Genomic DNA, 22,184 nt, shown 5'->3' with positions numbered 1-22,184 from the left:
TAATAAACAGCACATTTTCCCATCTCAAAATATTAAATAAAAAATGGCTATATTAAGTGCCAAATAAAGTAAAATGGTTAACGATTTCATCTTAATTCATCCAAAAATCCCAGTGTGAGAGGAGAAATGGAAGCGTATTGTGTGCAACATGGAGGGGCAATTAAATGCAAGCTTAGTTTTCTACCACAAAACACCAGAAGTTTGCCAGAAAGAGTAGAACCAGCTTACCTGCATTTACAATGTGATTGTTGTTCCAACGTTAATTTTGAAAATAATATTTATAAATGAATAATTTCACCATATTAAAATAGCGATCAGTTCACATTACAGAGTTGACCTTAAAATGGGTCCGTTTTTTGTAAACATTTTTTTTTTAACCTTAAAATCAAATCACATCACTAATAGCCGTCTATTTTCCTCCACAAACCGATGCTGGCGCTAAGACCGCACTCAACCGGCCATAAGCAAACAAGAAAATGCTGATCCAGAGGCGGCGCTCTTAGTAGCCAGGGACTTTAATGCAGGGAAACTTAAATCAGTTTTACCTAATTTCTACCAGCATGTTACATGTACAACCAGAGTCAAAAAAAAACTCTAGACCACCTTTACTCCAAACACAGAGACATGCACAAAGCTCTCCCTCACCCTCCATTTGGCAAATCTGACCATAACTCTATCCTCTTAATTCCTGCTTAAAACCTCTAAAGGATCGGACTCTTTTTTCAATTTTCGCCTAAAATGACATACCCAAATCTAACTGCCTGTAGCTCAGGACCTGAAGCAAGAATATGCATATTCTTGATACCATTTGAGAGGAAACACTTTTGAAGTTTATGGGGGGAGTCCCCAATCCCGTAGAGGTTAAAAGCAAAAACTAAAGCAGGAAGTACCAGTGACTTGCTCAATACGGAAGTGGTCAGATGACGCAGATGCTAAGCTACAGGACTGGAATATATTCCGGGATTCTTCCGATTGCATTGAGGAGTACACCACATCAGTCACTGGCTTCACCAATAAGTGCATCGATGACGTCGTCCCCACAGTACATACCCCAACCAGAAGCCATGGATTACAGGCAACATCTGCACTGAACTAAATGGTAGAGCTGCCGCTTTCAAGGAGCGGGACTTATAATAAATTCTGATATGCCCTCCGACGAACCATCAAACAGGCAAAGTGTCAATACAGGACTAATATTGAATCCTACTACACCGGCTCCGATTCTTGTTGGATGTGGCAGGGCCTGCAAACTATTGCAGACTACAAAGGGGAGCACAGCCACAAGCTTCCCAGTGACACAAGCCTACCAGACTAGCTAAATGACTTCAATGCGCGCTTCGAGGCAAGCAACACTTAAGCATGCATGAGAGCACCAGCTGTTCTGGACAACTGTGTGATCACTCTCTCTGTAGCCAATGTAAGCAAGCTCTTTAAACAGGTCAACATTCACAAGGCCGCAGGGACAGACAGATTATCAAGACGTGTACTCCGAGCATGCGCTGACCAACTGGCAAGTGTCTTCACTGACATTTTCAACCTGTCCCTGACGGAGTCTGTAATATCAACATGTTTCAAGCAGACCATAGTCCCTAGGTAACAACACATCTGCCACACTGATCCTCAACACTGGGGCCCCTCAGGGGTGTGTGCTCAGTCCTCCCCTATACTCTCTGTTCACCCATGACTGCATGGCCAAGCACGACTCCAACTCCATCATTAAGTTTGCCGACGACAACAGTGGTAGGCCTGCTCACCGACAACGATGAGACAGTCTATAGGGAGGTCAGAGACCTGGCAGTGTGGTGCCAGGATAACAACCTATCCCTCAACATATCAAGACAAAGGAGATGATTGTGGACTACAGGAAAAGGAGGGCCAAGCACGCCCCCATTTTCATCGACGGGGCTGTAGTGGAGAAGGTTGAGAGCTTCAAGTTCCTTGGTGTCCACATCACCAACAAACTAGAACGGTCTAAACACACCAAGACAGTCGTGAAGAGGGCACAACAAAGCCTATTCCCCCTCAGGAAACAAAATATTTGGCATGGGTCTTCAGATTCTCAAAATGTTCTAAAGCTGCACCATCGAGAGCATCCTGACTAGTTGCATCACCGCCTGGTATGGCAACTGGTCGGCCTCCGACTGCAAGGCACAACAGAGCACTACCTTCAGCCCAGCACATTTTATTTTTAACTTCAGTTTATTTAGTAAATACTTAAAAACACTTATTTTTCTTAAAACTGCATTGTTTGTTAAGGGCTTGTAAGTAAGCAGTTCACAGCACATGTGACAAATAACATTTTATTTGAAATACATAATCTCCAGATATTACTTTGTCAAAACAACAAAATAACTACGGCTCAACAACAATAGTGAAACATGGGTTAAAATCTTCCTAGAAGTCAGAGGGTGCACAGAGGGACATGCCAAAGTGACTCATTTCGTGGAACAACCCCACTAATGGAATAGACCTAGAGAACGTTCAGTAGTCTGAATGTCATTTTTAGTAGGGTTCGATTCTAGGGAGCTAGAAAGTGTCTCATTTAAATGCAGCTATAATGTATAAAACAAGCATTTTGGACCAATTCCAATATCCTAAGGAGACGTGAACTGGTGCTTCTGTTATATTTAGGGCTGAGATATGCTATGATGGGACAAGGTCTGAATATCCACAATCTTCTCCGATCCACAATTTTCACATCAGCAGACATTACATAAGATATTTTGCACATTTCCTTATGATCTCCTGAATAAATAAAGGATAAATTACCACAAGAATTTGAATGACAGAATCAATTCATTTGAAAAAAAGTGAGAAATGTTTAAATTAATTTAATCAGCATTATTTACACAACAAGAGCCGGTCAAAACAACCAACAGTGGAGCACTCATACATGAGAGGGAGTAGTACAGCCCGGATCCCACATCGATTTGTGTTGTCTAGCCAAAACTCCTATGTAGTCTGGGTGCAAGTCTGTTTCTGCTTGTCATGGCATGAACAGAAAGTAAACCTCGTCTGAGCCAGAACGTCCCATAGGGCAAGAGGCCATCTCCTATTTCAGTAGGGTGAGGCAGGTGGTTGTAAAAGTGCACCCCCTGGACAGAACACCCCCTGAAAGACACTCAAGCTAACTCCTATGGTCACGAGTCATGACTCACAAGGACTTTGCAAGACAGCACAAACTGATTTGGAACCAGGCTAGGGAGTCGTAAGTAGGCATTACTATGACAAAGAAACCCCCCATTATTAAACCCCCTATATTACCTACGTTAAGATATAATAAATGAAGAAAATAAAAAAAATCATGAGTGACAGTTTGTCTGCGTCCCAAATTGTGCCTTAGTCCCTATATAGTGCACTACTTTATCAGAGTCCTCAATTCCTCAAGGTCTGGCATTCAATCCAACTTGCTATGGGAATGTTTACTTACGGCAGTGCCTTTGTTTACAAACTACTGTCCATGCATAGACTTCTTATTGTGGAAAATGTAATAATCTACTTGTCAGAGGAGTCTACTTGGTAGTAGTAGTAGGTTTTAACAGTTCCCATAACCATTCTGGCATTTCATTTGACCAAGGGGGAAAAAGAGCTACTCCTTAAACACCGAAATTCGAGTTTGATTGAATCACACACCAGGTTTCACAATCACAGGTAAAGAACCAAAAGGAACTGAATAGGTTCCCGATTGAATCAAATATCCCACGAATCATGATTCAAACATGATTTACTGTCCTCTCTTCTATGTTAGAAAGCAAAAATGCCCGTAAGGTAAAATAAAACAAACTAAAGAAACTAAATTTATGGAACAACAAATCCACAAATTATTAACCAACCATTCAAAGCAACAAAAAAAGACATGTCTTATTACTTTCCTTTTTATAAAACGTGTCAAATTTTACACAAAATAAAATTATATTTTACAACAATATAACTTTTCTACAGTAAAATAGGTTTTGTTTGAGGTAATTATACTGACTGAACACAAATATAAAAGAAACATGTAAAGTGTTGGTCCCATGTTTCATGAGCTGAAATAAAAGATCCCACAAATTTTTCATATGCAAAAAAAGCACATTTCTCTAAATTTTGTGCACAAATGTGTTACATCCCTGTTAGTGAGCATTTCTCCTTTGCCAAGATAATCCATCCACCTGACAGGTAAAACGCCACTCTAAAATGTGGAGTTTTGTCACACAACACAATGCCCCAGATGTCTCAAGTTGAGGGAGTGTGCAATAGGCATGCTGGCTGCAGGAATGTCCACCAGAGCTGTTGCCAGAGAATTTCATGTTCATTTCTCTACCATAAGCCGCCTGCAAGAGAATTTGGCAGTACGTCACAATCTGCCTCATAACCGCAGACCATGTGTAACCCCATCAGCCCAGGACCTCCACATCCGGCTTCTTCACCTGCAGGAATGTCTCAGCCCAGCCACCTGGACAGTTGATGAAATTGTGGGTTTGCACAATTGAAGATTTTCTGCACAAGCAGTCTCAGGGAAGCTCATCTGCTCGCTCGTTGTCCTCACCAGGGTCTCGACCTGACAGCAGTTCGGCGTCGTAACCGACTTCAGTGGGGACATTATCACCATCGATGGCCATTGGTACACTGGAGAAGTGTGCTCTTCACGGATGAATCCTAGTTTCGACTGCACCGGGCAGATGGCATACATGGCCATCATGTGGGTGAGCGGTTTGCTGATGTCAACGTTGTGAACAGAGTGCCCCATGGTGGCGGTGGGGTTATGGTATGGGCAGGCATAAGCTACAGACAACGAACACAATTGCATTTTAACAATGGCAATTTGAAAGCACAAAGATACCATGACAAGATCCAGAGGCCCATTGTCGTGCCATTCATTCGGCGCTATCCCGTTTCAGCATAATATTGCACGGCCCCATGTCGCAAGGATCTGTCACACAAAACCTGGAAGATGAAAATGTCCCAGTTCTTCAATGACCTGCATACTCAACAGCCATGTCACCCATTGAGCATGTTTGGGATGCTCTGGATCGACGTGTACGACAGCATGTTTTAGTTCCCGCCAATAACTTAGCACAGCCATTGAAGAGGAGTGGGACAACATTCCATAGGCCAATCAACAGCCTGATAAACTCAATGTGAAGATGTGTTGCGCTGCATGAGGCAAATGGTGGTCACACCAGATACTGACTGGTTTTCTGATCCATGCCCCTACCTTTGTTTTTAAGGTATCTGTTACCAACAGATTATTATCTGTATTCCCAGTCATGTGAAATCCATAGATTAGGCCCTAATGAATGTATTTAAATTGACTGATTTCCTTCTATGAACTGTAACTCAATAAAATCTTTGAAATTGTTGCATGTTGCATTTATATTTTTGTTCAGTGTACATCAGTTACTGTACTTGTACAAAGTAAAAAATAAAAATAGATTTTTGTCTTTTACATTTTTCGCTAAAAATAATCAACCAACTAACACAATCAAACAAAGTCTTCTGCGATGTGGTTATTTTTCCCTTGCAGTGTCGTTTTTTACTTTCCCCCGCTTATTGAGGCCAAAGACTTCCAAAGTGATGCATTCTGGTGAGGCGTTAGGGAGCCGCTAGTGCCCTCATTCTTTCCCCACCACCACCTTTCAACATGGGTGACCCCGCACAAGCCTTCTAAGTCATATCTATTCATTCTTTTGTATGGCGTTGCCATATCCAGTATGGTGACCGTTTTAAAACAAGCGTAACCCACCCGAAGAGTCTTCACCAGAACGAACCCACAGCAACCCATCAACAGTTTCCTTTCCCCATCTTTCTCCCCCCTGACGACGAATCAGGATTTGACTTTCCCACGCCACAACAAATCAGGTGCTTCCTTTTTCCTGCCACAACCAATTGGGTGCTTTCTTTCCCTTTCTCCCCGCCACAGAGGAACGATAACAAAGACAAAATGTATAGTTTGAGCAGAGAGGAAGAGGTGAAGCGAGAGGTTTCACTCCTGCCAAAATATATTTTACAAATTGCCCAATGTGTTTCTATGGGCAAATTTTTGACCTAAGCTTGTCGCCTGCCTTCTTGCCTTTGGGTCAACAACTCCCATTGCTGGGGCAGAGGCATGAGCATCTCATTATATACAGATCTCTGGTTTGGGTACAAAACGTCTACCTGAGGTTGAACCTCAGGTGGTCAAAGGCACAGAACTGGACCCGACCAGCGGTCCCGAGAACACTGGACCTGCCCTTTAAAAAGAGTTACTAAACATTTCTAGACTTCTTTTTACTAATCTTATCCCAAATCTTATCTCAAACTCTATGGTAGTTATTGTCCAAAGAACTGTATCTTGTCTGAGAATACTTGGGACACCTTATTGTTGTCCCTTGAAAGTTTTCAAACTATTCTGGACTTTTCCACCGATCTTACCTCACCTCTGGTTGTTGCTCGTCAAAATAACTTTTTCCTGCCCATAGTCTTTTGGAGAAAACTCTGTGGAAGTCCTAAAACCTTTAAACTCAAGCAAACTTGATCTAAACCAATTTTGCTCCCTGGATTTAGATAAAGTGTTTTGAGATAAATGTTTAATCACGGAATGAGCAGTAGGCAAAACAGCGCCTCTGTCCGCCCCACGGCCGTTGTTATCGTTTTTGTTTTGTTGACGAAGCAGAGCTGGGGAGCGTTGCAGATCGTGGTAAAAAAAATTGCATTACATATGCTTCTATTCATGTGCAATGATGTCGGAGGGAAATAACCAGAATTAGTTGTTTGCAGTAACTTCGTTGTTATAATCGCAAATGGACGTGGCAGTTTCACCATTAGGGATTTCAGGTTTAAGTTTATGCCAAGAGGAGTTTGACTGGTTTTAAGGTGACAGGTTCTAAGGTTCTCAAGTTTTACGTTGGCAAAATGAGAGTCCTGTTGATGCAGAACTTTATTGGACTGACTGAGTGGACCTAGCCTGGTGCCAGATCGGTTTGTGCTGTCTTGCCAATTCCTATGGTCATTGTCATACTTGACATGCATGAGTTCGCAAGACAGCACTAACAGATCTGGGACCAGGCTAGGGTGGACATTGTTGGAGATAAAACTCACAGCTCCTCTAATAAAAACCAATACAACTCAGTGTCCTGTCTCTCCATAGACCTTCTACAGTAAAATACATGGGGATACTGGACCCACTGGACATCTCATAGAGTGGACTACAGACAACCCCTGATAAATGCAAGGACTTAGGGCTGTTACGAATGTATGCAATAAACTGAAGGACGCAGATATTCAGAGAATTTAAGTGAGTTGGGACTGGGGAACTGCAGGGTTTGTACTTACCCAACTTATGGGAGTTTACCCAACTTATTACTGAAGTTACTCTAGTTTGTTATCCACACTTAACTGGTTGACTGGACTGGTATTGCTCATATTGAGGACATTTGTACAGGTGCACACTGATTTAAGTCAGCCAAATGCACTAATAGTCAAACGTTCTCTTTTTAGTATGTTTGTCATAACAGTTTAACAATGCCCTTTTCAGATCTTGGAGTTGACACAGTGTACAGAGTTCAAGAGGAGCAGGGGCTATGTTCCCATTCTTTACTCTTCTGGAAGTGTGCACTCATTCACCCCCCCCCCCTCCTCTCATGGATTTAAAATGAATGGACTGGTGTGAGTAACACGATGGAAACTCCCTCCAGCCTGCTTTTACCGATGCAATGCTGGGGAGTAAATGAGTGCACACTATGTAAAGTGTAGAGAATCGTAATGCAGCCATTGAGTTTTAACCCTTCACACGTCCTTTATAGTTTATCTACAACACACTGAGTATTTATTTTATTTCGTATTAAGGCTTCTCTGTTTTTGCAGAAAAAAAAACGTTATACAAAAGTTGTCAAAAGGCTGTACTGTGACATATTGCATAATCACCATAGTTAAGTTTTTGTTATGGTCATACGTCATGATTTCCATGTTATTTATCATCTCCATTATTACTTTACTAACGCTATGTACAAAAAAACAACTTATTGTGTCTGTGTCAGGGTCAAATTACATGTCGATTCAGGAAGTGAATTGAAATTCTAATTCAAGAATCTGAAAAGTTCCTATTTGGAATAAATTTCACTTTTCAACTCTTAAATTAGGAATTCTATTTCCTTTGATTCATTGACTCAATTGATATCGAAGTAACCTCAACCCTGATGAACAAACACACACTCACGTGTGTGTTTGAGTACCCCACTCAGAAAGGGGTGTGCAGGTGATTGATGTGCTGCGTGGGCGAGGCCGCATTGGAGGCAGAGCTATTTGATAGGTGGGAGGAGTTAGGGGAGGAGTCAGTGAGCTGCAGTTCCTCTAGTTTCTTCAGGTATTCGTCTCTCAGTGCCAGGAGCTCCATGTAACGCTGTTCCACTGGACTCTGCTGCTGTAGAATAGAGTAGAGACAGATAGAGTAGAGTACGATAGGATAAAATAGATTACAACCACCACCAGGTGGAAGCAAAGAGAGAGAAATGAGAGGAGGGAGATGGATGAATGGGGAACGAGTAGGGAGAGAGAGAGAGAGAGAGCAGAATGAGGGGAGAGTGAGAGAGGGGGTAGAGAGAGGAGGTGTGGGGGAGAGAGAAAAAAAAGACTTGAATGAGTGCACTTGAATGATATGCAAACAATGCAAAAAGATCAGCATATAAACAAACAGAGGTATACAGACAGATTTTTTATTTTTACATGTACATTCTACGCACATTTTACATACAAAGCATTTTTTTCCCACAGTAGTTACAGTATATAGCAATAATATAGTTATTTGATATACATTACATCTGGATAGATAGTGGATAGATAGTACTTAAACACATACAGCAGGGGTGTCAAACTCATTCCTGCTGATCTTTGTTTTTTCCTTATAATTAAGCCCGAGACAACCAGGTGAGGGGAGTTCTTTACTAATTAGCAACCTTATTTCATCAACCTAATACAAGAGAAGAGTGAAAACCCACAGAAACATGTTTGACAAGTGACATACTGTATACATTATATATAGTGTTTTCAGTCAACTATTACAGTATATACGGAAAGTATTCAGATCCACACACAATACCCCATGATGACAAAGCAAAAACAGGTTTTTAGACATTTTTGAACATTCATAAAAATAAACACAGAAAAATCACATTTACATAAGTATTCAGACCCTTTACTCAGTACTTTGTTGAAGCACTTTTGGCAGCGATTACAGCGATTACAGCCTCGAGTCTTCTTGGGTAGGACGCTACAAGCTTTGGGGTTTCATTATTCTCTGCAGATCCTCTCAAGCTCTGTCAGGTAGGATGGGGAGTGTTGCTGCACAGCTATTTTCAGGTCTCTCCAGAGATGTTCGATCGGGTTAGGGCTCTGGCTGGGCCACTCAAGGACATTCAGAGACTTGTCCCAAAGCCACTCCTGCATTGTCTTGGCTGTGTGCTTAGTGTCATTGTCCTGTTGGAAGGTGAACCTTCTCCCCAGTCCGAGGTCCTGAGCATGTTTTCATCAAGAGTATTTATCTGGTCAATACGTCAGTGTATTATGTCTGTTTGTAACAGTGTGTTATACAGTTGAAGTCGGAAGTTTACATACAGTTAGGTTGGAGACATTAAAACTCTTTGTTAACAAGAAATTTGTGGAGTGGTTGAAAAACTATAGTTTTGGCAAGTCGGGTTAGGACATGTACTTTGTGCATGGCAAGTCATTTTCCAACAATTGTTTTCAGACAGATTTCAGACAGACACTGTATAACAATTCCAGAAGTTTACATACACTAAGTTGACTGTGCCTTTAAACAGCTTGGAAAATTCTAGAAAATGCTGTCATGGCTTTAGAAGCTTCTGGTAGGCTAATTGACATAATTTGAGTCAATGGGAGGTGTACCTGTGGATGTATTTCAAGGCCTACCTTTAAACTCAGTGCCTCTTTGCTTGACATCATGGGAAAATCTAAATAAATCAGCCAAGACCTCAGAAAAAAAATTGTAAACCTCCACAAGTCTGGTTCATCCTTGGGAGCAATTTCCAAACACCTGAAGGTACTATGTTCATCTGTACAAACAATAGTATGCAAGTATAAACACCAAGGGACCACGCAGCCGTCATACCGCTCAGGAAGGAGACGCGTTCTGTCTCCTAGAGATGAACGTGCCTTGGTGCGAAAAAAGTGCAAATCAATCCCAGAACAGCAGCAAATTACCTTGTGAAGATGCTGGAGGAAACCGGTACAAAAGTATCTATATTCACAGTAAAACAAGTCCTATATCGACATTACCTGAAAGGCCGCTCAGCAAGGAAGAAGTCACTGCTCCAAAACCACCATAAAAAAGCCAGACTACGGTTTGCAACTGCACATGGGGACAAAGATCGTACTTTTGGAGAAATGTCCAATTTGTTTCATCAGACAAGAGAACTGTTTGGCCATAATGACCATCTTTATGTTAGGAGGAAAAAGGGGGAGGCTTGTAAGCCGAAGAACATCCTCCCAACCGTGAAGCACGGGGGTGGCAGCATCATGTTGTGGGGGTGCTTTGCTGCAGGAGGGACTGGTGCACATTACAAAATAGATGGCATCATGAGGATGGAAAATTAAGTGGATATATTGAAGCAACATCTCAAGACATCAGTCAGGAAGTTAAGGCTTGGTTGCAAATGGGTCTTCAAAATGGACAATGACCCCAAGCATACTTCCAAAGTTGTGGCAAAATGGCTCAAGGACAACAAAGTCAAGGTATTGGAGTGGCCATCACAAAGCCCTGACCTCAATCCCATAGAATATTTGTGGGCAGAACTGAAAAAGCGTGTGCGAGCAAGGAGGCCTACAAACCTGACTCAGTTACACCAGCTCTATCAGGAAGAATGGGCCAAAATTCACCCAACTTATTGTGGGAAGCGTGTGGAAGTACAGCTGAAATGTTTGATCCAAGTTAAACAATTTAAAGGCAATGCTACCAAATACGAGTGTATGTAAACTTCTGACCCACTGGGAATGTGAGGAAATAAATAAAAGCTGAAATAAAAAATTCTCTCTACTATTATTCTGACATTTCACATTCTTAAAATAAAGTGGTGATCCTAACTGACCTAAGACAGAGAATTCTTACTGGGATTAAATGTCAGTAATTGTGAAAAACTGAGTTTAAATGTATTTGGCTAAGGTGTATGTAAACTTCAGAATTCAACTGTATGTGAATATGTGATTGTATTATAAATTGTATTTTAATGTTTAAGGACTCTTGGAATATTAGTCCAAATGAGGACTAACAGAGATCCTAATAAAATCAAACCTCTCTGCACTTTGCTACATTCATATTTCCCTCAATCCTGACTAGTCTCACAGTCACTGCTGCTGAAAAACATCCCTACAGCATGATGTTGCCACCACCATGCTTCACCGTCGGCATGGTGCCAGGTTTCCTCCAGAGGTAATGCTTGGTATTCAGGCCAAAGAGTTCAATCTTAATTTCATCAGACCAGAGAATCTTGTTTCTCATTTACTGAGAGTCCTTTAGGTGCCTTTTGGCAGACTCCAAGCGGGCTGTCGTGTCTTTTACTGAGGAGTGGCTTCACTCTACCATAAAGTCCTGATTGGTGGAGTGCTGCAGAGATGGGAGAACCTTCCAGAAGGACAACCATCTCCACAGAGGAACTTTGGAGCCCTGTCAGAGTGACCATTGGGTTCTTGGTCACCTCCCTGACCAAGGCCCATCTCCCCCAACTGCTCAGTTTGGCAGAGTTTTGTGGTTCCAAACTTCTTAAATTTAAGAATGATGTTGCCCACTGTGTTCTTGGGGACCTTCAATGCTGCAGAAATGTTTTGGTACCCTTCCCCAGATCTGTGCCTCGACATAATCCTGTCTCGGAGCTCTACAGATAATTCCTTCAACCTCATGGCTTGGTTTTTGATCTGACATGCACTGTCAAGTGTGGGACCTTATACAGGTGTGTGCCTTTCCAAATCAATTGAATTTACCACAGATGGACTCAAATCAAGTTGTAGAAACATCTAAAGGATGATCAATGGAAACAGGATGCACCTGATCTCAATTTTGAGTCTCGTAGCAAAGGGTCTGAATACTTATGTAAATAAGTACCCTATATTTTCTAACTGTTCTGTTTCACATACAGTACATTCAAAACCTTTCTAAATCGCATAGTATGTACAGATTGTAAAATAAGGATGAACATTTTTCCTATAAATATTATTATATTGAAGATTGATTGACTATGGCTTTCCAAATCTCCGAACAGTGCTATTTGTAGGGTTCATTTGGGGTAAATGTTGTGTTTTCAAGCCATTAATGAATCTTACCAGAAACTAGTTACATAATGTAGGTGCAATATCAGAATAAGTGATCTAATGATTTGAGATGGTTGTACGCCCATAACATTCTGTTGTTGGCAATAATTTTGTATAATAATTTTAATAGAATCAAGCACGTTGTTTTGTGTATCACTTGATAAATCATGTGCCATGGAATCGGCACATTGACAATCTCTTCCCAACTACTTTTTCAACCTGTATGGCACCGCTGTCAACATGTTGGTCCTCAAATGAAATGGTTATATTTTTCTATTTATTAACATGTTTTGGTGCCAATTTTAGTCTTTAACAAAGGGCAGACAAAAAAGTTTCTCTACCTTCTCCACTTGCCTCCATTTGTGCGGGTAATGTTGCTATCAGTTGGCTCTAATTTTAGATAACAAAAAAAAAACTGAAATGTTTTCTCTAACCGCACAATACATTACTCCAACTTTACTGTTCACAAAATCATTAGCAAAGATAGTTCTGTATTTATTTTTATTCCATAAAGATTTTATTTTAGATCAATTAGTATATTGGAGTTTAACCATAATATGTGTTCTGTCTTTTCTAGGGGATGAAACTGGAATTGCAACGGGCTTTGTATGGCTTGTTTTAGAAAGGGAAATAATTAGAAAATGGTTCCATTTTCAATGAACTGAAAGTGAGAGGTTCTAATCTGGATTGAGGTTTAATGATTTAATATTTAATCAGTTTAGCTTCCTGAACTCATATTCATTACACAAATAAGCATGTTTAATTTTGTCTGGTTTATCGTTCCAAATAATGTTCAATATTTGTTGCTAATATAATGAAAAAAAATAATTGTTCAGAATAGGCAGGGCCATAAGTAAATAGGTAAACTGGGATATGACTAAAGAATTAAAATCAGCGAGATTTTTCCACAAATAGACCCTACTACACAAAGTACTGGAAACAATAGAATACTATGAAACATCTGGGAAACCAGGACTGGTATTCATGGCAGATTCTGAAAAGGCTTTTGATAAAGTAAGACTAGAATTTATATATAACGGCCTAGACTATTTTAATTTTGGAGAATCTCTTATATAATGGGTTCAAGTTATTCGTTTGTTAGTTAGTAAAACAACAAATAATGGCTACTTCTCAGAAATAAATAAACTGTCGGCGTAAAACAAGGTTGTCTACTGTCGGCGTATCTATTTAATATGGCCATCAAAATGTTAGCTATCAACATCAGATCAAACAATTATATAGAGGGGCTAGAAAACCAAGGACTAAAAACAAAGGTGTCATTGCATGCTGACAACTCAAGTTTCCTCTTAAATCTGCAATCTGGATCCCTGCAGTCTCATAGAGGATCTAGATAATTTTTCTAACCTCTCTGGATTACAACTGAACTATTTCACAATAAGTGTACAATATTACGTATTAGATTGCTAAAAAAATACAACTTCTACATTACCGTGTAGTTTACCAAAAAAATGATCTGACGGTGAAGTGGACATACTCAGTAATTTCAATTTCAATTGAAAGTTGAGAAAAATAGGAAATAACATCTTGCTACCATAGAACAGAGTGCTGACTGGAGAGCTGGATTCAATTTTCTCCTGAAATTACATGCCTGGTCCTTCAGGTCCTGAAGCAAGGATATTCTTGTTACCATTTTAAAGGAAACACTTTGAAGTTGGTGGAAATGTGAAATTAATGTAGGAGAATATAACACATTAGATCTGGTAAAAGAAAATACAAAGAAAAAAAAAACTGGGGGGTATTTTTTGTACCATCATCTTTGAAATGCAAGAAAAGGGCATTAATGTATTATTCCAGCCCAGGCGCAATTTAGATTTTGCAGCGTTTTTTTCCAAAGTTTTAGACTGAACCAATGAATCATTGAATTTCTGTTCAAAATGTAGCTTCAAGACTGCCCAAATTAAGGCCTCCCGGGAACCAGAGACTCTGGGTTCGAGCACAGGCTCTGTTGCAGTCGGCCGCGACCGGGAGGTCCATGGGGCGACGCACAATTGGCCTAGTGTCGTCCGGGTTAGGGAGGGTTTGGCCGGTAGGGATATCCTTGTCTCATCGCGCACTAGCAACTCCTGTGGCGGGCCGGGCGCAGTGCGCGCTGACCAGGTCGCGAGGTGCACGGTGTTTCCTCAGACACATTGGTGCGGCTGGCTTCCGGGTTGGATGCACGCTGTGTTAAGAAGCAGTTGGGTTGTGTTTCGGAGGACGCATGACTCTCAACCTTCGTCTCTCCCGAGACCGTACAGGAGTTGTAGCGATGAGACAAGACAGTAACTACTAACAATTGGATACTACAAAAAAATAAATATATATATATATATATAAATATATATATATATAAATATAATATAATATATATATATATAAATATAATATATATATATATATATATATATATATATAAATATAATATATATATATATAAATATAATTATAATATATATATATATATATTCTTATTTTTTTTAAAGACTGCCCAAATGTGCCTAATTGGTTAATTCATAACTTTATGTTCATAACTCTGCACTCTCCTCAAACAATAGCATGGTATTCTTTCAATGTTATAGCACTGTAATAGTAAATTGGACAGTGCAGTTAGAGTAACAAGAATTTAAGCTTTCTGCCAATATCAGATATGTCTATGTCCTGGGAAATGTTCTTGTTACTTACAACCTCATGCTAATCGCATTAGTGCACATTAGCTCAACCGTCCCGCGGGTGGGACACCAATCGGTAGAGATCCTTAACATCACAACACTGAAGTCTAAAGGGCCTCCAGTTTTTTAGATGGATTGGATCTTTATACTTACCAACTGGGTCCTGTTTCAGTAATAGTGAAATCAGACCTTCTTGCTGGCTGACTACCTGATAGTTTACAATTTTTGTAGGAGTGGTTAAAATTTGAGTACATCAAATAAAAATGTATATACCTCAACTGGTATGCCATCCAGCCCTGGAGTTTTCCCTGGCTTAAAGGCTTTAATTGCATCAAGAAGTTCCTCCTCTACAATTTGTCCATCACACAAGTCTTTCGGTACAGCTGTTAATTTTACAGTATTAGGAAAAAAATCCTTACAGTTAACTTCAGTTAGTGGAAATGGAGGAGACTGAAAAGAGAACATATGCTTAAAGTATTTTGCTTCCTCTATCAAAATATAATTTGGTGAATCATGGTTGACTGTGTGTGTGTGTATTGTGTAAAGAGGATTTTCAACTCCAGTGACTCAGGCCCTGCCGAGGGTGGCCAGGGATGTTTCGGCTAGAGTGGGTATGTGTGTGAGGATGGTAGGGGGGGTTAAAAGAGCTAGATGGTAAGAAGGGTGTTCAGGGGTGTGTGTGTGTGTAAGAACTGGAGGGGGCAGGCAGAGGGTGCTCTACACACATACACAATTATTATTTAATTTACACACACACACACACCGCAAGCCCTATAGGACGCCACGGCGTCACTGCTGCCAAACCAACCAATCCCCAGAGGTGATACTTCACAATCAGACTGACCACAAGATACCCTCAACTAATTGTCCAGTGTATTTGACTGACAGTATGGTATATTCTGAGTTTTGGCTAAATCCTAACAAAACGTCAGCTAGCCCACTAGCTACCTGGATTTTTAAAATCAATAAAATACATTTTTATTTGTCAGATGCGCCGAATACAACAGGTGTAGACCTTACAGTGAAATGCTTACTTACAACCTCTTAACCAACAACAAGAAAATACAAAAAAAAAAAGTAAGAGGTAAGAATAACAAATAATTAAAGAGCAGCAGTAATATATAGGAGGTGCCGGTACAGAGTCAATGTGCGGGGGCACCTGTGTCAAAGCAATTGAGGTAATATGTACATGTAGGTAGAGCTATTAAAGTGACTATGCATAGATAACAACAGAGAGTAGAAGCAGCGTAGAAGAGAGGGAGGGGGGGCAATGCAAATAGTCTGGGTGGCCATTTGATTAGCTGTTCAGGAGTATTATGGCTTGGGGGTAGAAGCTGTTTAGAAGCCTGTTGGACCTAGATTTGGCGCTCCGGTACCGTTTGCCGTGCGGTAGCAGAGAGAACAGTCTATGAATAGGGTGGCTGGAGTCTGACAATTTTTTAGGGCCTTCATCTGACACTGCCTGGTATAGAGGTCCTGGACGGCAGGAAGCTTGGCCCCGGTGATGTACTGGTCCGGGCCATACGCACTACCCTCTGTAGTGTCTACGGGCCATACCAGGCAACTGCTCAGGATCATCAGGATGCTCTCGATGGTGCAGCTGTAAAACCTTTTGAGGATCTGAGGACCCACGCCAAATCTTTTCAGTTTCCCAAGGGGGAATGGGTTTTGTCGTGCCCTCTTCATGAATGTCTTGGTGTGCTTGGACCATGTTAGTTTGTTGGTGATGTGGACGCTAAGGAACATGAAGCTCTCAACCTGCTCCACTACAACCCTGTCGATGAGAATGGAGGCGTGCTCGGCCATCCTTTTCCTGTAGTCCACAATCATCTCCTTTGTCTTGATCACGTTGAGAGAGAGGTTGTTGCCCTTCCACCACATGGTCAGGTCTCTGACCTCCTCCCTATTACATTTATGTTATAAATTTTTAACATCAGTTGTGATCGTTATAACAGTATTAGTTTTGGCCTTATGAACCAGGGTCTAGATAACGATACAGTATATTAGCTGGACTAAATGTGTGTTATGACTGTGTAATGTCAGTTGTCATAAGCGGCCATTATGACAGTGTTATGTAGCCTTATTACAGAGGGTAAAGTGTAACAGTACTTTCATTTATTCTCCATCCATCCTCCCATCCCGCTCTACCTGTTGTCGTATGCGTGGGTTCCAGCGGATGTAATAAGTCACCCAAAGCTCTAGGTGTCTCATGCTGGCTACGGGGTAGAGGACCCTACTGGACTCAGGAGTGTAGAAGGGGTTCAGGTAGGAAGTAGAGTCACTGTTCACCAACGACCACAGGGACACTGTCTTAGACCGTACCTCCTGGAGAGAGAGAAGTAGAGAAGAAGAAAAATGATTGGTTTAGAGAGAGAGTGAGAGAGAAGGATGGAGGAAGAGGGAGAAGGTTCAGGTTCATCAATGACCACAGAGAAACCGTCTTAGACAGCACCACCTGGTGAAAATAATAACACTTTAGTTAAAGAGAGAGAGAGAGAGGTGGGAAGTACACTGTTCACCAACGACCACAGAGACATCGTATTACACCGAACCTCCATGAGAGGGAGATGGAAGGGAAGAATACAAATTGAGAGCGAGGTGTGTAGAAAGGGTTGAGGTTAGGAGGACTGTTGACCTAACCTAACGTAGCAGGGGTAGAAAGGGTTGAGGTTAGGAGGACTGTTGACCTAACCTAACATAGCAGGGGTAGAAAGACGCCTGAGCCGAGTTCACACTTCTGTTAGGTTGAAAATACCGTATCCCTGATAACGTTTTCTAGCGACTCCGCATAGGCTACTTTTGACCAGGGACCACAGAAACACGTCTTAGACCACCCCTCCTGGAGAGAGAGGGATAGTGGGAGAAAGATCAGACGTTTTTATCCAACGCAACCTACAGTTAATAGATATATTTAGCTTATGGCCCATGCTTGAATCAAACCCTGAATTACCTGAGCCATTGGCACCACAGATAGATGGAGAGCAAACTAAAGAAAGAGCGGATACAGCAATGAGTCTCTGGACCAATAATTAGACCCTTGTGCAGTCTACAAATGTTTACACTGGGATGAAAAGGGAGAGGTGTGTGTAGATAAGAGGGTATCTGTGTTTTCTAGATGTGCTGTTACGCAGACAGTCTGTTTGTGTCAGAGTGAGTGCAGTGTGTACTAATGTGTGTTGCATCCCCCATAGTGCATTGTTATTGTCTGTTTGAAACTCAGAACCAGTGATGCGTCCCGTCTTTCTCCCTCTCTCTTCTGCTCTACTTCACATGATAAGGATGGAGAGAGGGAGGGGGAGGGAGCGTGGTTGGACAAAGAGAGGGAGAGAGAAATATTATAGACAGGGAAGGGTTGGAGATGAAGAGAGAGGGTTGGGAGAGAGAAATATTGTAGAGAGAAGAGAGGGTGTATTGGAAAGGAGGAAATTACCAAAAGATAGAGAAGTGGGGCTCTGACTCATTATGTTGTGGTCTCAGATACTTGCAGTTGTAGAGGAACAGAGAGAGTGATAAACAGAGGGAGAAAAATAGATGGAGGAAAGAATGAGGAAAGTGACAGCATAACTTACGTTGGTGTCCCAGGTGTGTGTGTGTGTGTGTGAGTGAGTGTGTGAGTGTGTGAGTGTGTGAGTGTGTGAGTGTGTGAGTGTGTGAGTGTGTGAGTGAGTGAGTGAGTGAGTGAGTGAGTGAGAGTGAGTGAGCGATAAAACAGATAGTAACAGTCTGACTTACGTTGGTGTCCCTGGCGCTCTCACAGTTGTAGAGGAAGGTTCCAAAGCGACAGCTGAACAGGTGATCCAGGATGGTCATTAGGAGCCGCTCGTTGAACTCAAACGCTGTCGGGAACTGATGGGGAAATAAGGAAAGAAGAGAGGAGAAGGAGAAAGAGAGAAATGTAACGCCTGGATGGCTTTCACTTCAGCAGTGATAAATTCATGAACTTATTTGACGAAAAGAACATGATCATCAGAAAGCAAATTACGAACTCCTCTTTAAATCTACATATTTCTCCAAAGCACAGTTGTCCTGAGTCTGCACAACACTGCCAGAACTTAGGATCAAGTGAGATACTCAAGTTTGTTAATACTATATCTCTTGACACATTGATGAAAATAGTCATGGCTTCTAAACCTTTAAGCTTGCATCCTGAACCCTATTCCAACTAAACTACTGAAAGAGCTGCTTCCTGTGCTTGGCCCTCCTATGTTGAGTATAATAAACAGCTCCCTATCCACCGGATGTGTACCAAACTCACTAAAAGTGACAGCAATAAAGCCTCTCTTGAAAAAGCCAAACCTTGACCCAGAAGATAGAAGGAAAAAAAACCATATCGATTCTCCCATTCCTCTCAAATCTTTTGGAAAAAGCTGTTGCACAGCAACTCACTGCCTTCCTGAAGAATAACAATGTATACGAAACGCTTCAGTCTGGTTTTAGACCCCATCATAGCACTGAGACTGCACTCGTGAAGGTGGTAAATGACCTTTTAATGGCGTCAGACCAAGGCTCTGCATCTGTCCTCGTGCTCCTAGACCTTAGTGCTGCTTTTGATACCATCGATCACCACATTATTTTTGAGAGATTGGAAACCCAAATTGGTCTACACGGACAAGTTCTCGCCTGGTTTAGATCTTATCTGTCGGAAAGATAACAGTTTGTCTCTGTGTATGGTCTGTCCTCTGACAAATCAACTGTACATTTCGGTGTTCGGCAAGGTTCCGTTTTAGGCCCACTATTGTTTTCACTATATATTTTACCTCTTGGTGATGTCATTCGGAAACATAATGCTAACTTTCACTGCTATGCGGACGATACACAGCTGTACATTTCGATGAAACATGGTGAAGCCCCAAAATTGCCCTTCCTGGAAACCTGCATTTCAGACATAAGGAAGTGGATGGTGACAATTTTTTAATTTTTTAAACTCGGACAAAACAGAGATGCTAGTTTTAGGTACCAAGAAACAAAGAGATCTTCTGTGGGATCTAACAATTCATCTTGATGGTTGTACAGTCGTCTCAAATAAAACTGTAAAGGACCTCGGCGTTACTCTGGACCCTGATCTCTCTTTTGACGAACATATCAAGACGGTTTGCATCAGTACAGGTGCAACAAAGCTGGGACCGAGAGACTGAAAAACAGCTTCTATCTCAAGGCCATCAGACTGTTAAACAGCCACCACTAACACTGAGTGGCTGCTGCCAACACACTGACACTGACTCAACTCCAGCCACTTTAATAATGGGAATTGATGGGAAATGATGTAAATATATCACTAGCCACTTTAAACAATGCTACCTTATATAATGTTACTTACCCTACATTATTCATCTCATATGCATACGTATATACTGTACTCTATATCATCGACTGTATCCTTATGTAATACATGTATCACTAGCCAATTTAAACTATGCCACTTTGTTTACATACTCATCTCATTTGTACATACTGTACTCGATACCACCTACTGTATCTTGCCTATGCTGCTCTGTACCATCACTCATTCATATATCCTTATGTACATATTCTTTATCCCCTTACACTGTGTACAAGACAGTAGTTTTGGAATTGTTAGTTAGATTACTTGTTATTACTGCATTGTCGGAACTAGAAGCACATGTGTATGTGACAAATAAAATTTGATTTGGTTTCCAGGAAAGATTTTTTCCATCTACGTAACATTGCAAAAATCTGAAACTCTTTGTCCAAAAATTATGCAGAAAAATGTATCCATGCTTTTGTCACTTCTAGATTAGACTACTGCAATGCTCTACTTTCCGGCTACCCGGATAAAGCACTAAATAAACTTCAGTTAGTGCTAAACACGGCTGCTAGAATCTTGACTAGAACCAACATTTTTATCATATTACTCCAGTGCTAGCCTCCCTACACTGGCTTCCTGCAAGGCAAGGGCTGATTTCAAGGTTTGCTAACCTACAAAGCATTACATGGGCTTGCTCCTACCTATCTTTCTGATTTGGTCCTGCCATACATACCTACACGTACGCTACGGTCACAAGACGCAGGCCTCCTTACTGTCCCTATAATTTCTAAGCAAACAGCTGGAGGCAGGGCTTTCACCTATAGAGATACATTTTTATGGAATGGTCTGCCTATCCATGTGAGAGACGCAGACTCGGTCTCAACCTTTAAGTCTTTATTGAAGACTCATCTCTCCAGTAGGTCCTATGATTGAGTGTAGTCTGGCCCAGGGGGGTTAAACTGAATGGAAAGGCACTGGAGCGACGAACCACCCTTGCTGTCTCTGCCTTGCCGGTTCCCATCTCTCCACTGGGATTCTCCCCCAGGGTTTGTGCCGTGGGGGAGATCTTTGTGGGCTATACTCGGCCTTGTCTCAGGGTAGTAAGTTGGTGATTGAAGATATCCCTCTAGTGGGCTGTGATTGGGCAAACTGGGTGGGGATATATCCTGCCTGGTTGGGCCTGTCCGGGGGTATAGTCGGACGGAGCCACAGTGTCCCCCGACCCCTCCTGTCTCAGCCTCCAGTAATTATGCTGCAATAGTTTATGTGTCGTGGGGCTAGGGTCAGTCTGTTATACCTGGAGTATTTCTTCTGTCTTCTGTCTGTGTGAATTTAAGTATGCTCCCTCTAATTTTCTATCTTCTCTAGGAGGACCTGAGCCCTAGAACCATGCCTCAGGACTACCTGGCCTGATGACTCCTTGCTGTCCCCAGTCCACCTGGTCGTGCTGCTGCTCCAGTTTCAATGGTTCTGCCTGCAGCTATGGAACTCTGACCTGTTCACCGGACGTGCTACCTTGTCCCAGACCTGCTGTTTTCGACTCTCTCTCAACCGCACCTGCTGTCTTTAACTCTGAATGATCGGCTATGAAAAGTCACATGACATTTACTCCTGAGGTGCTGACCTGTTGCACCCTCTACAACCACTGTGATTATTATTATTTGACCCTGCTGGTCATCTATGAACGTTTGAACATCTTGGCCATGTTCTGTTATAATCTCCACCTGGCACAGCCAGAAGAGGACTGGCCACCCCTCAGAGCCTGGTTCCTCTCTAGGTTTCTTCCTAGGTTCCTGCTGTTCTAGGGCGTTTTTCCTAGCCACCGTGCTTCTACATTTGCATTGCAAGCTGTTTGGGGTTTTAGGCTGGGTTTCTGTATAGCACTTTGTGACATCGGCTGATGTAAAAAGGGCTTCATAAATACATTTGATTGCCTGACTGGTTTGAAAACAACTTGAAGGCTGTCTCAGTTA

At 41.7% G+C, this 22,184-nt stretch overlaps 1 protein-coding gene across 1 annotated transcript in view; it reads right to left on the bottom strand.

Moving 5' to 3' along the window:
- Window positions 1–2,815: 2,815 nt before the first annotated feature.
- The window catches only part of LOC139378819 (myotubularin-like), a 69,241-nt gene continuing 49,872 nt past the window's right edge, over window positions 2,816–22,184 (bottom strand). Inside the window, exons 14-16 of the mRNA XM_071121340.1 lie at window positions 18,678–18,791; window positions 17,094–17,270; window positions 2,816–8,380 (exon numbers count right to left, since the gene is read on the bottom strand). Coding sequence (XP_070977441.1) covers window positions 8,198–8,380; window positions 17,094–17,270; window positions 18,678–18,791 — 474 coding nt within the window. The 3' untranslated portion in view covers window positions 2,816–8,197. The remainder of the gene's footprint in view (window positions 8,381–17,093; window positions 17,271–18,677; window positions 18,792–22,184) is intronic.

The sequence above is a fragment of the Oncorhynchus clarkii genome, chromosome 21 (assembly GCF_045791955.1).
Source record: "Oncorhynchus clarkii lewisi isolate Uvic-CL-2024 chromosome 21, UVic_Ocla_1.0, whole genome shotgun sequence".
Lineage (NCBI taxonomy): Eukaryota > Metazoa > Chordata > Actinopteri > Salmoniformes > Salmonidae > Oncorhynchus > Oncorhynchus clarkii.
Note: the sequence above shows the minus strand (reverse complement) of the source record. Positions and strands in the feature narration are given on the sequence as shown.